Source organism: Hippopotamus amphibius, chromosome 17 (genome assembly GCF_030028045.1).
Source record: "Hippopotamus amphibius kiboko isolate mHipAmp2 chromosome 17, mHipAmp2.hap2, whole genome shotgun sequence".
NCBI lineage: Eukaryota > Metazoa > Chordata > Mammalia > Artiodactyla > Hippopotamidae > Hippopotamus > Hippopotamus amphibius.
The window spans coordinates 15331002-15344021 of NC_080202.1; the positions used below are offsets into that span (position 1 = coordinate 15331002).

The window sequence follows — 13020 nt, forward strand, 5'->3', positions numbered from 1 at the left end:
TTCATTGTACTAATTCTTCCTACTTTTGTATATGTTTGAAAATTTCCATGAAAAAAAGTTTTTAAAAGATAGGAAATAAAGAGAATTTGTAAAGGAGCACATTTCAAGATATCTGAGAACTTAAGCCACTACTCATTACTATGTGCAGAAATCTAGCTCAATAAATGTTTACTTTCTACGTATCAATTTTTTTAAGTGCCCTTAAAAAAAAAAACACAGTTTAGCATGGGAAACACATGCAAATAAAAATTACATTAGAATGTGATAAGACATAATAATAGATTTATAAACTATAGCAGAAATACTAAGGGATGGAGTGATTCACTCCACAGGGGACAGAGAGTAGGGCAAAGAAGTCTTCTTAGAGGAGGTAGCAGAGACTGGATTCTGAAGGAAGAATAAAAGTTTACCAGGAAGACAGGGGAGGGAAAAATGTTTTCAGCAGAGAGAACGTGGTAAAATGGTAAAAATAAGGTTTGGAGAATTACAAATCGGCCAGATGGACTCCAGTAAGAAGAGTTTGAAAGTTATTGAAAGTTCCAACTAGTGTTACAGAGGTTTAGAGGGGACCATTCACTTGAAAATTGAAGAACTTAGATTAAACAAGAATGCCTCTTGTGAGGGAAAGACATCAAATTGTTAACTGCAGTGATTTCTGAGCGGGAGAAATAAGGACATTTTAATTTCTATTTATGTTTCTCTATATTTGCCAGGTTTTAAAAATGATTGTGCATTTATAAAATAATTTTCCACTCTTTTAATATCTATATATAAAATACCCAGTTCTTTGGAATTAATCTTATTTATCTCTAAGGATTCAAAGAACTTCAATTTTTTTCTTTTAAGTATTTTATAGGTAAAAAAATTTTGAATCCATTTACTTAAAAGCATTTATTTTAATTTGAAGGATCTAATAAATGATGGGAAAGCACTTAGCATGTAACTGATCTGAATTCCTTGCATATAATCTGAAGGAAACTCAGGATAAAAGTATTAAACACATTAATACTTATTAACCTTTTATCAAGTAAGCATTGCTTCAATTTTGTTTGCTGATTAGTTCTGCCATTCAAGAAACTCAGAACATTATCAATTAAACAAAAATAAAACCTAAAATTTGTGATAGGTTAACATTAATCCCCATTTCTTTTAAAACATGTTATTTATTACTACAGATTAGAAAGGTGGTTTCACTGGGTAGATAAAAGTTACCATAATTAAGACTTTTGAGAGGCTCTCCCAACCTATCTTCTTTGAAATCAAATGTAATATTTTTGTGTGAATGTTTTCAGTTCCACAAAGATCCTGTAAGATGTCCCAGTCGTAAATTCTTATATAAAAACTACCAACCATGTTTGTTGATACTAAGTGAAATACTGAAAGAAAATCAATTGAAATGATAAAACCAAAAAATGAAAACATTTATACTTTTGGAAATACTGCCACTTTTCATGCACATATAAAATTCACAGGGAATCAGGGTATCTCCAATACAAAACAAAAATTAAAAAAAATTCATAGGGAATTTTAACATTTATAGTTATGTTGTCATTTTGCTGAAATTTTAATGTAAATGAAATATGAGAAAAGTCGTAAAAGGACCTTATGTGAGTCAAGTGAAGCTTACTTTTACTTTCTTGGTGCCTCAACCTAAAGGAACAACTCTTGGTTCATTTAGAGATTAAAGCAATCTTCAAAGAGAATTTTTCATCATGGAACAACTAATATTCACTCTGATTCCACCTCTATTTATTTTCAGATGACTGTTTCTTATCTGTACAACCAGTAAGAGCAAAGTGCAGAAAATATAGCTGTTAAGATTTTTCAGATTTCTCTAGAGAGGGTACCTGGCCTCGGCAGCTGCCAACTGACCCCAAACTGCTTTACAGTCATGCACTTCAACTGAAATGTAAATATTAGCCCTAAAAATCAAGTAGCAACTCAGAGCACTATAGATTTATCACCCTACTGTTCCTTTATTATTTGTCATACTAAATAATTTTATGTATCTTCCATTATCAAAGTAATATAAACCACATTACAAACAGTAACACAGAGGGAATTCCCCAGCAGTCCAGTGGTTAGGACTCTGTGCTTCCACTGCAGGGGTTCAATACCTGGTCAGGGAACTAAGATCCTGCATGCTGCATGGTATGTCCCCACCCCCCAACCACAAAAAGTAAAATAGAAAAACAAACCATTCTATCATATTGCTATAGCCACTACTGGCATTACTCCAATTCAAGTGTGATTTGTCTTTTTTATTTTATTCAACCCATCATAAGCATTTTTCTGTATTAATACTGTCTTTGTAGCCATCATTTAAACAGCTGAATAACATTTCATTAAGTGGCTTAGCCATAATTAGTTATATCTCTATTTTAGATGGTTATGTATTTTAAACCATTATAAAGTATGCTATAATTATCATATTTATGCATCTTGTTTTTCCTATATTTGGATTTCTTTTCCTTGGAATACATTCTCAAAATCTTAAATACTTAACATTTCCAAAGCTCAATATATACTTCCAAATAGCTTTGCAAAATGCATTAACAATGCACGGGAGTGCCAATGCACCTTCACCAATATGTATCAGTTTTATGCCCACATTTTACTAGGCTCTGTAGAACATGCAGGCTTAGTTTATATATTGAAATAAGATTGTACCTAAGACACTAATCAGCACAAACGATGAACCACTAGGTGGAGCTAAAAATACAAGCACACAGTCCTACCCCAGTATCCTTGGGGGAAGGGTTCCAGTACCATCCCTCAGATACCAAAATCTGAGGATGCTCAAGTCCCTTATATAAAATAGTGTAATATTTGCATATAAGCTACATACATACCCCCATACTTTAAATCATCTCTAGATTACTTATAATACCCTATACAATGCGAATGCTACATAAATAGTTGCTGAGGCTTGTGGCAAACTGCAGCTTTGCTTTTTGGAGCTTTCTGGAATTTTCTTTCCCCCAAATACTTTCAGTTGGAGGTTAGTTGAATCCATGGATGCAGAACCCACAGGTATTGGGGGGAGGGGGGGTGCTGACTGTAAATAATACCAACAACCCCCTATAGGGAGTTTTCACTTTAGTGATAATTTTTTGAAGCATTAGAGACAACACTTTATTTAATATTTATTTATTTGTTTATTTTGGCTGTGCCAGGTCTCAGCCGCAGCATGCGGACTTCTTAGTTGCATGCATGAGGGATCTAGTTCCCCAAGCAGGGATTGAACCCGGGCCCCCCACAACGGGAACTCAAAGTCTTAACCCACTGGGCTACCAGGGAAGTCCCAAGAGACAGTACTTTAGACTGAATTTTAATAAGCAAGCTGGAATCAGATTTATGAAATCTGTACATTGGACAAACTAGATTTTTCTCAAAATTCACGTTTCTATCTTTCCCATCTTGAATGAGAAACATAAGTGAGATAATTTTTAGAGGCAAGTACCTCCTGAAGAAGCCAGTAATAAGAGCTGTGCCAAAAAGAGTAACATCTTATTTAGGTGGGTTTTTTAAGAATATATTTAATTTAATAAGGCATTCTATTTTTATCACAAAAACTTCAGGAAACAGAGGCAAGTCTATGGAGCATGGCCCTGAAACCATGACAACTTTTAATAAGTTAGGCAAGTACTAACATACAACGGATCAATGGACCTAAGACTATCACCTGTTGGGAACTTAGGGCTCAGGAATTCTGGAACATAGCTCTGAAACCTGGATATAATTATATTCTACTACTTCTCATGACAAAACTTTCCTCTTTAGCTTTCAAAATCTAAAAACTTCTGCCCATCAGCTTTTCCCCAAAACACACAAACCTATCATACCTTAAAGGATGGAAATGAATTTGAGGATTTTAGTTCTATTCTCTAACATATCTGACAAAGAATAAGTTAAAAAAAAAAGAGAGAGAGAGAAAAGATACATCTAGAAGCAACATTTTCAGCTTATGTAGAACTGGTTTTACCTTCTGTCCCCTAGTACTCTTCCACCAATCTGTATAGTTCCAGGCCCAGGATATAAGAGTAAAGTATGCATTCCAGATCCTTTGCCCCTGACTCTCTCAGGCAATTACTAAAGTTCTTTTTCTTCACTATCCAAGTTTTTCTCCAACCTCTTTAGGTAGAGCTAGGTACACAAAAAAAGTGAGGAACATGGAGCCAGCGCTACTCTCTCACAATTCAACTGTCTTCACATAACATCATATCCTTCCTCTAACAATTACTACTTAATTATCTTCCCCTGATCTTTAGAATTCTTTAATTACAAGGTTCATTACTGAATCAATAATTTTAAAGAAAAACATTACCAAAACTAGAATTAAGGAAAATATGGTATGGTGAAAACAATCTAATGCCACCTCTGTCAATATGAAAATGTACTTATAAAATGTTTCTGATGAAAGCAAATACTAGCACAATTAACTTCCTTCTATTATGTATACCTTTTGTTCTAAGAGTGCCCTGCGGAGGGAGACCCTCTGTTCAAGTTCCCGAAGCTCTCGATCATGCTGTGCCTCAGCTTGCATCTTGATTTTGCTCTGATACGCATTTAACAGCTCCAGTTCCTGCTGCAGCTGCATCTTCAAAACCTGGCACTCTGCTTCCTGTGCTTCATCCAAACGCAGCTGAAAGAGAAAAAAACCAGATATATCCTACTGTGAGCTATTCATTAATGACCTATGGAAAAGAGGTGTGAGAAAAGACAGACTACTCTTTTGTGGGATACACAATTGTTCTCTCTTGTATCTAGGAGTAAACATCTCTGAAAAAGGAAGGCACAGTAACCAATGATGGTAATATGAAAATAAAAGCCATCATAAGCTATTTGGAGGATGCCTGGATAATCGCATTTTTCTTAAGAAAAACCTAGAATCTGATTAGGTGATATAAGACTCTGAATCTCTTCTCTGCAATGGAAATAACTACTTAACAGGGACTACCAAACTACAGCCTCCTGACCAAATCTGGATAGCTGCCTGTTTTAATTAATTAATTAATTCTATAGTCCACTAGTTAAGAATGGTTTTTATATTTTAAATGGCTATATAAGTACCCAAATAATTATCCTTAATTTTGTATCCTGGCCCAAAACCCTAAAATATTTACTATCTGGCCTTTTAAGAAAAAGTTTGCAAAATTTATACAGAAAATATTTTATATTTGCCTTCACTATAATGTGACCATTTGGATTCCCAATACTACTTTTTGCCCACTGCTTAACAAAGCTGCTGCTCTAATCTTGCTGTACTGTTGGGATATGTGCTAAAACACTTGAGAGGGACTGGCAGAGAGCCTATTTAAAACCTCATGACTAAATGTATCAATGAGAATTCTATATAAATCATGCCTACTTCCAAGCAATGCAGAGAACAGGAAAAATACAGACAATCACCATTCCCCAAGCTGTAGGAGAGCTATCAATTCCAAACAGTATTTTAATTGCTGGGATTTCATGCAGGTGGTGGAAGGAAAGGGGCACTCAATTTGTTTTGCCTAAATAAAACAAACTCACAGCTTGTGTGGACAGCATTTCATTAATGCTGTGGTCATACTGCTCAGCCAAGATGGCTAACTTCCGGGTCTGCTCCTCCTTGAGCCGTTTCAGAACAGCTTTGTGCTCACTCTTTGGTGTAGTCTCCAGCAGGTGATTTCTTAATGCTTTGTACTGTCTGGTTTGGATTTTGCAGGTGTCCTGAAACTGCTTTTTTATTTGGAGTTCTTTAGACTGGGAATGAAAAAAAAAAAAAAAAAAAGATGTAATTTTTAACATATGGCATTTGGTATACCCTATACTTACATGAAAATAAAGGCTACTAGAAGAAAGGGAGAGGAAAAACAAAAAGGTCAGATCATAAGTTTGCACGTGTAGTACTTTTCCACTTGGCCTATTAGGTCAAACCATTAGAGTCTATGTATTTTTGTAACAAAAGCTCTAATTTAAAACATTAGAATATCAAAGACTATATTTTTCATAGGACTTCAAGTAATACTCATTATTTTACTAGTAAATTTAGTTACAAGTAATTTTTTTTACGATTTTTTTTGACATGGACCATTTTTAAAGTCTTTATTGAATTTGTTACAACATAGCTTCTGTTCTGTGTTTTGGTTTTTTGGCCCGAGGCATGTGGGATGTTAGCTCCTTGACCAGGGATCGAACCCATACTCCCTGCATTAGAAGGCAAAGTCTTAACCCGTGGACTGCCAGGGAAGTCCCACAAGTAAATATTAAAATTAACTTTGATTACTGTGTATATTGATGACAGAAAATTACATTTCTTCTCATGTATTACGTGTAGTAGATATAAAAGTTGTTTATTGGCCAGACAATATTTTATCCAATCTCTGAGGCAGAAAATAGTAATAATTATTGTTCCTTATCTGAGACAATTGGTCCAATTTATTTTATTTTATTTTTATTATTTATTTATTCACTTATTTGGTTGCGCTGGGTTCCAGTTGCAGCAGGCAGCCTCCTTAGTTGTGGCATGCAAACTCTTAGTTGTAGCATGCAAACTCTTAGTTGCAGCATGCATGTGGGATCTAGTTTCCTGACCAGGGATCGAACTCGGGCTCCCTGCATAGGGAGCACGGAGTCCTAACCACTGCGCCACCAGGGAAGTCCCTGGTCCAATTTCTTTTAATGAAAATCTCAACTCCAACTACATAGTCTGACAGACCCCACAAAAGCAGGATATCAGTAACTGACTAATATTGTTATTATAATTGTCTTTTCCTTAAGGGAACATACTTAGTAAAGGTTTACTCTTTAACACCACAAGCAAAAACCTAACAAGTCAGCCAAGTTAACAAATCTTTCAAAGGTCAAACAAGTTACGGAGCAAAGGAGAGGGCAACCCTCCCTGAGGTGGTGATGACAAACATCAACTACATAAACATTTTGGAGATAAAACAATGAGTTCAGAGACAAACTGGGTTTGGCTTTAGTTTTTTGTTAATTACAGGTTAGTTATTTCTATGAACTCAAGCCTGAACAAAATTTGAAAAAATGCGATACTGGGTTGGCCAAGAAGTTCATCTGGGTTTTTCCAAACATCTGATGAAACACGAAACACCCGAACGAACTTTTTGGCCAATCCAATATTTCTATAAGGTATATTGTTCAAGCCTACAAGTGAGAATTTACTTATGTACTATACTAAGGCAGGAGCTGTAGCTGAAATTATTTTACCTTAATATAAACACTGCCAGATATTGATTGGTTGATTCAGTGTACAACAAATGTACATACAACCAAAGCAACACACTTGTCAAGGAAATAGTTCATTCTCTCCACCACTTCTGCCAATAAATACTACAATATCAAATATACCCTGTCCATATTTTACACCAACCAAGGCACTAAGTTATAGTCACCTTGTGAAGGGTCAAAAAATGTCTAGCTAGAAAAAGAGAAACTCATAGTTTAGCCATGTTTAATGGCACCACAATTTTTTTCTTCTTTTTTTGATGTGGATCATTTTAAAAGTCTTTACTGAACTTGTTACAATCTTGCTTCTGATTTATATTTTGGTTTTTTGGCTGTGAGGTGTGTGGGATCTTAGCTCCCCCACCAGGGATCAAACCCACAGCCCCTGCATTGGAAGGTGAAGTCTTGACCACTGGACCGCCAAGGAAGTCCCAGCGGCACTACTCTTAAATACTGTCCTTGGTTAACAAAATTCTTCCACGTTAGCCAGGAACGGCACAATGACATTTAGACATTCTCTTCTAACTCTGTATAACAGCCTCTATTCTTTTAACAGTCTTTATTTTTAAAATACTGTGCCAAGAAAACTATAATCATTCTACATAACTAATTAGAAAAAAAACTCCTTGAAAAATGTTTCTTCTATAAGAAGAGTAATACCTATACCAAAAATAAACTATATCCTTCAATGTTTGACTCACGTGAAAGCAAGATGAATGTAAGTTACAGTTGTTTCTACTAATTTATCACTGAGAAAACATGATCTGGATGGCAAATGAAGAAACAGCAGAGCACGTGTATATCCAACCCATTCCAAAGACATAGTACTACAATCCCCCACCCCCAAATCCTAGTCAAATTATGTTAAGTGCTAAAACTGAGGTCCCCCTACCTCCCTTTAAAGTTCTGGAGAAAGTTGGAAGAGGTGACTATTACTTAGGTAAATGAAAATGGGATAACTTGCTGTTAAAATCAAGTCAGTTTTGTTCAAATTGAGTAAGTAGACAGAAATACATAACTAGAGGAACATGGTGATTTTCTTTCCTAATAAAGTAACAGAACAATCTATTTTATGGAAAATCTTGAGCTCAATTTGTCATCTGAAGGAGACATTCTATTCAAAGTCTGACTATAACTGTGAAACATTTTTTGCCTGACTTTTTGTATAGTATCTGTGAAGATCACACTAGTATTTACAAACTTTCAAACTGAAAAGGCAATTAACAAGAAACAGAATGGAATGGTTAAACATCAAACAACTCTATGCCAAGCCCTACAGAAATGCAATCATATCAAATTTATGGTATGACTATAGAAAACTAACAAGCTTTCAGTTTGGTTTACTTCTGGGTGCTGCTGACTTTAAAACCATTTTTAATTTCACAGACATGTTATTTAACTAATCTTTTGGTGGGAAATTGTCTATTCTATAGCTGAAAGAGTATACACCTCTCCACTACAAAAACAAAATAAATCTGAAAAATCATTATGAATTCCAATTTTCTAAGCAATGAATGACTAATGAAGACTATATGAGTAGTCAACATAAGCTACTCTGTAAATGATGTTAATTAGCTGTTCTGAAAACAAAGTGAAATTTTATTCAGGTTCACAAGGAAAGGGTAAAAACATCTTAACTTTGCTTCTGCACTTTGTTCAGGACAGCTTGTTTGAATGGAGGTGTGTGGGAATCAAGAGATACCACTGCATGTGGTATAGCTTCTAGATTTTGACACAGATTACCCTTGTGAATGAATTTCACTTCGTTCCAGGACAGTTATTCAGATAAGACCAAGAACCACTTTATAGCTTAATTATTACATAGTTTTTAAAGGGGGGTAGGGTTTTAAAAGAAAATGTACTGTGGGACCTGGGCCTTACTGGATGTAAATAAAGCTTAAAATGTGAAGACACGTACAGATTAACTGAGGTACTACCATGGATGAGAGCCTATATTATGAGTGGTTCTTGTTTTTATTAAGATTCATATGATAACCCTCTTTCAAATATTTATTACAAGTTATAAAATTGAAAAATTTATTGGAATTGTTAAACTATGGTTAAATTTGGTGGTGGAGGCTGGACAAGGTGGCCAGAGGGACAAGGAAGGAGATGGAAACCTTTACCTTTATAATACTTTGGTGTCTTTTGAATTTCATACCATGTGAATGAACTCCTCTATACAAAGCAAATATAAGATTTAAACTCCTTTGGTATTACATATTATCACCAATACTTGTCTTTCCTTATTTGTTTGGGGGAGGGCAGATAACAATTTGCTCCACTCTGACATGCTAATTAAAAAATATATACCCCAACTATCCATGCCATGGTCTCATCTACACTACCAAACGCATAAAGAAAATAAGCAGAATGGGAGTAACACTGTAATGATTCCACTATTCCTCTTAAGATGAGCTCAGACAATAAAGGGAGAGGGGGTAAAAAGGCATTTTTTCACTCACTGGCTTCTGTACTGATTAGGAACTTACTGTCTTTTTTGGATACAAATCACATTTAGAACAAATAAGATTCTAAAACTGTATTAACTGGAACAATAAAGAGAAGCCGAAAGATTAGCATGTTGACATGGAGACTGTAATGTCAGCATTGGACATTTGGGTACATTCTTATTTATGGCATTTTCCATAGTTAAAATTTTTTTGGTACTCTACTGAGAAATACACGAGCAAAAGTCTGTAGCTACAGACACTCCATGTTAAAACTAACCGAACATGCTTAAAGTGAAAAGAAAAAAAGCTTATTCAATTTCTTTAGGAGAGACTTCTGTTTGAGACTTTTACTGCTTATATGGATGCCTTTTATCTCTTTTCCCCTTGATCAACAAGCTTAGGCCAGAGGTACCTTCAGACTCTTAGGCTGTTGTCGAACCTCCATAACATGCTTTCGCCTTAGTTCTCGTTCTCTTCGTTTATTATATTCCAGCTGATTAGTGAGCTCAGTTTGATGCTGCAATCTGATCAACTCACAGCGCATCTTCTGAATTGTGTTGAGGTGGCGGAACTCCAGTTCTTGCATGGATTCATGCTGTCGCAGCAGCATGGCATGCTCTAAGTCCTTCTGGGTCTGCCTTTTATTTAACTCCTAATCCATAACACAAAAGACAAAGGTATAATTTATTGCTGTACAATGCCAGGAAAAAAAATCCTAAGAAATAGATTAACCAGGAAATAGATGTAACCCTCAGATTCAATGACTGCATGGTAAATATTAGATTTTATGACCCTTACTGTAGTAAATGGGCAATGAGTAGCACAAATTTCCTTATTTTATTAATTTCCTATTCATTAATACTATTTTTATGCAATAAGCTTAAGACATATCAAATCTATCTCAGTAGGCTTAATATGAGACATTTCTTTCCTTCCTTTATTGTTTCCCAATTGTATATTTAAAAAGCACTCCTAAGCCATTCTTTGAATTTTCTTTAGAGTATTCTATTCAGTTCTATTACGTGCAGTGGCCCCACCATAGCGTAGTGGATAAGAACAAGGACCTGGCTCTGCTACCTACGAGCACTAAGTCCTTGGGTTAATTATTTAAACTCTCTGTGCTTCAGTTTCACCACTTTTCAAATGGAGATAATAATATAGCTATTTCACAGATTTAATGTGGGGATGAAATGAGTTCATAAATGGGAAGCTCACAGAACAATACCTAGTACATGCTGCTCAATAAACGTTCTAATTATTTTCAGAGTAAAAAGGACAAGTGTAAAACACACACACACACACACACACACACACACACACACACACACACACACACACACACGTGTCAAACCTGCCCCCTTTGCCCTCCTGCAAACCCTTTCTCCAGAGGCCAACAGTTTGGTACAAATACTTTCCAACCTTCCCCATGCTTATTGTGAAACATCTATTATACAAAAACATACAGTTTTAAAAACTGAATGACAGTATACATTACAGGCATGTAATGTGCTTTCTTCACCTAACAATATAATGGACACATATCCAGATCAGATAAGTATATACAGGTCTTCGTTTTTTTTTTTTTAAGTTTCATAGTAAGCTTCTGCTTTGCAATACCATAATTTTCCATTTTTTGTTTTATAAACAACTTTTCATTAAATGTTTATGTGTGATGCATCATATAATCATGTTATTATTTTCTTAGGATAGAGTTCTAGATGTGGATTTGATAGGTAAAAGCATATATGCTCCAAAAGGGCTGTATCAATTTATACTCTTATCAACAGTGCACATTTCCCAATGCCACTACTAGGATTCAATGTTTCAAACTGTTATTTAATTGTGCAACTGTTTTAATTTAAATTTAATTATTAGTGAATTTGAACAATTATGCTATACTTGAAGTTTACTTTAAGCCATTCTTGGAAATAAATTAATCTGTGCTCACAGGTATCCCTGATACTATTTGTTTTCACTGGCATAGGAGTTTCTACATTTGCCCAATTAATAACTACAGGATCATAAAAAATGTGTTAAATGGTTAACACATACTTTATGGCACCCATTTCAGATCAAAAGGCATAAATCATCCAATTAATTTTATCATATTTAAAAATTAACACCTCTCTCATTCATAGATTTAATATTTATTTAATAAATATTTATTGAATACCTACTATGGGCCAGACACTAGGCAGATATAAAGACTGGAACAAAACCAGTGACTTCACAAAATTTCCATTCTAGGCAGGAAGAGAAACTTCCCCCCAAAAAGTGTGTGTATGTGTAAGACAGAAGTGCAAAGAAGAACATTTAAAGAAGAAGAAGGATTTGGACATCAGGGAAGGCATTTCTGAGGAGGCAGTATCTGAAGAGAGACACAAAGGGAAGAAGCAAGGCATGTAGATAATTTCAGGAAGAAGAATTAAAGCTGAGGGAGGTCCAAGTGCAAAGGCCCTGAGGCAAGCAAGTGACTAACATATTCTCAGGAAAGATTCTGGTTTCAAACGTACCTCCCTGACAAGGTCCTGCTCTAAGTTATGGCGCCCAAGTAACATTCTTCTCTTGAAGCGACGGCATTCCAGCTCTAGGTATTGTCTCTGACGCCGTAGAAGATTAGCCTCTTCTTCTGCTTGGAAATGCTGTATATTCTCCTTCTGCTTTGAAAGCCACTCCTGTTTTTCTTTTTTTGGGGTGCTCTGATTTTCATTCAGCTCCTGGCAACATAAAAAACAACTCAGTTCAAAATACATAAAAATCAACTGCATGAATATATCATCTGGTATTTGGTACATTTAAATAAAAGTACTTAATTTTGTGTCCTTTCTAATGCTCAAGGCAGGGAAATGATCTTAAGGAGGCAGGTAATACTTTCCTTTTCTTGAGTTACCTGCGAAGTAGGACAGGAAAAGAACAATGTATGCTAGAAAACATGCATACCTTTTAGCTTTACACAGCTACATTTATGATGGTTCCTAGCTCTAAAAGCGTACAATATTGGTAAATGAAGTAAAACACAAGAAGAGACAAAAGGCAGTGCTTTCAGGTAAAAATCATTTATATGAATTAAGAAGCAGGGCAAAATACATCTAACGTGTCACTTCTTGGCTTCTGACACTCTAAATATTGAGTTTTGGGCAAAATTATGGATAGAGTCAATATAAAAGAATTAGAAATTAAATGGAAAATTAACAAAACCATGGGAGAATAGAGACCCTCTTTATGAATGGTATTTAATATTCAGCATTAGTAACCACTAAACAAATCAACACCAGTGCTTTTCTATAGCATTTAAAATATTACCTTAGGGCTTCCTAGATGGCACAGTGTTTAAGAA

General features: G+C 35.2%; 1 protein-coding gene across 4 annotated transcripts in view; it reads right to left on the bottom strand.

Annotated features, from left to right (window-relative positions):
• The window catches only part of TAOK1 (TAO kinase 1), a 144421-nt gene that overhangs the window by 10706 nt on the left and 120695 nt on the right, over positions 1-13020 (bottom strand). For 3 of the 4 annotated variants that reach the window (XM_057717278.1, XM_057717276.1, XM_057717277.1), the window contains exons 16-19: positions 12197-12400; positions 10096-10335; positions 5533-5745; positions 4463-4645 (exon numbers count right to left, since the gene is read on the bottom strand). In XM_057717278.1, coding sequence (XP_057573261.1) covers positions 4463-4645; positions 5533-5745; positions 10096-10335; positions 12197-12400 — 840 coding nt within the window. Of the gene's footprint in view, positions 1-3985; positions 4147-4462; positions 4646-5532; positions 5746-10095; positions 10336-12196; positions 12401-13020 lie in introns of all 4 variants that reach the window. The other variant, XR_009050109.1, reaches the window with a different exon arrangement.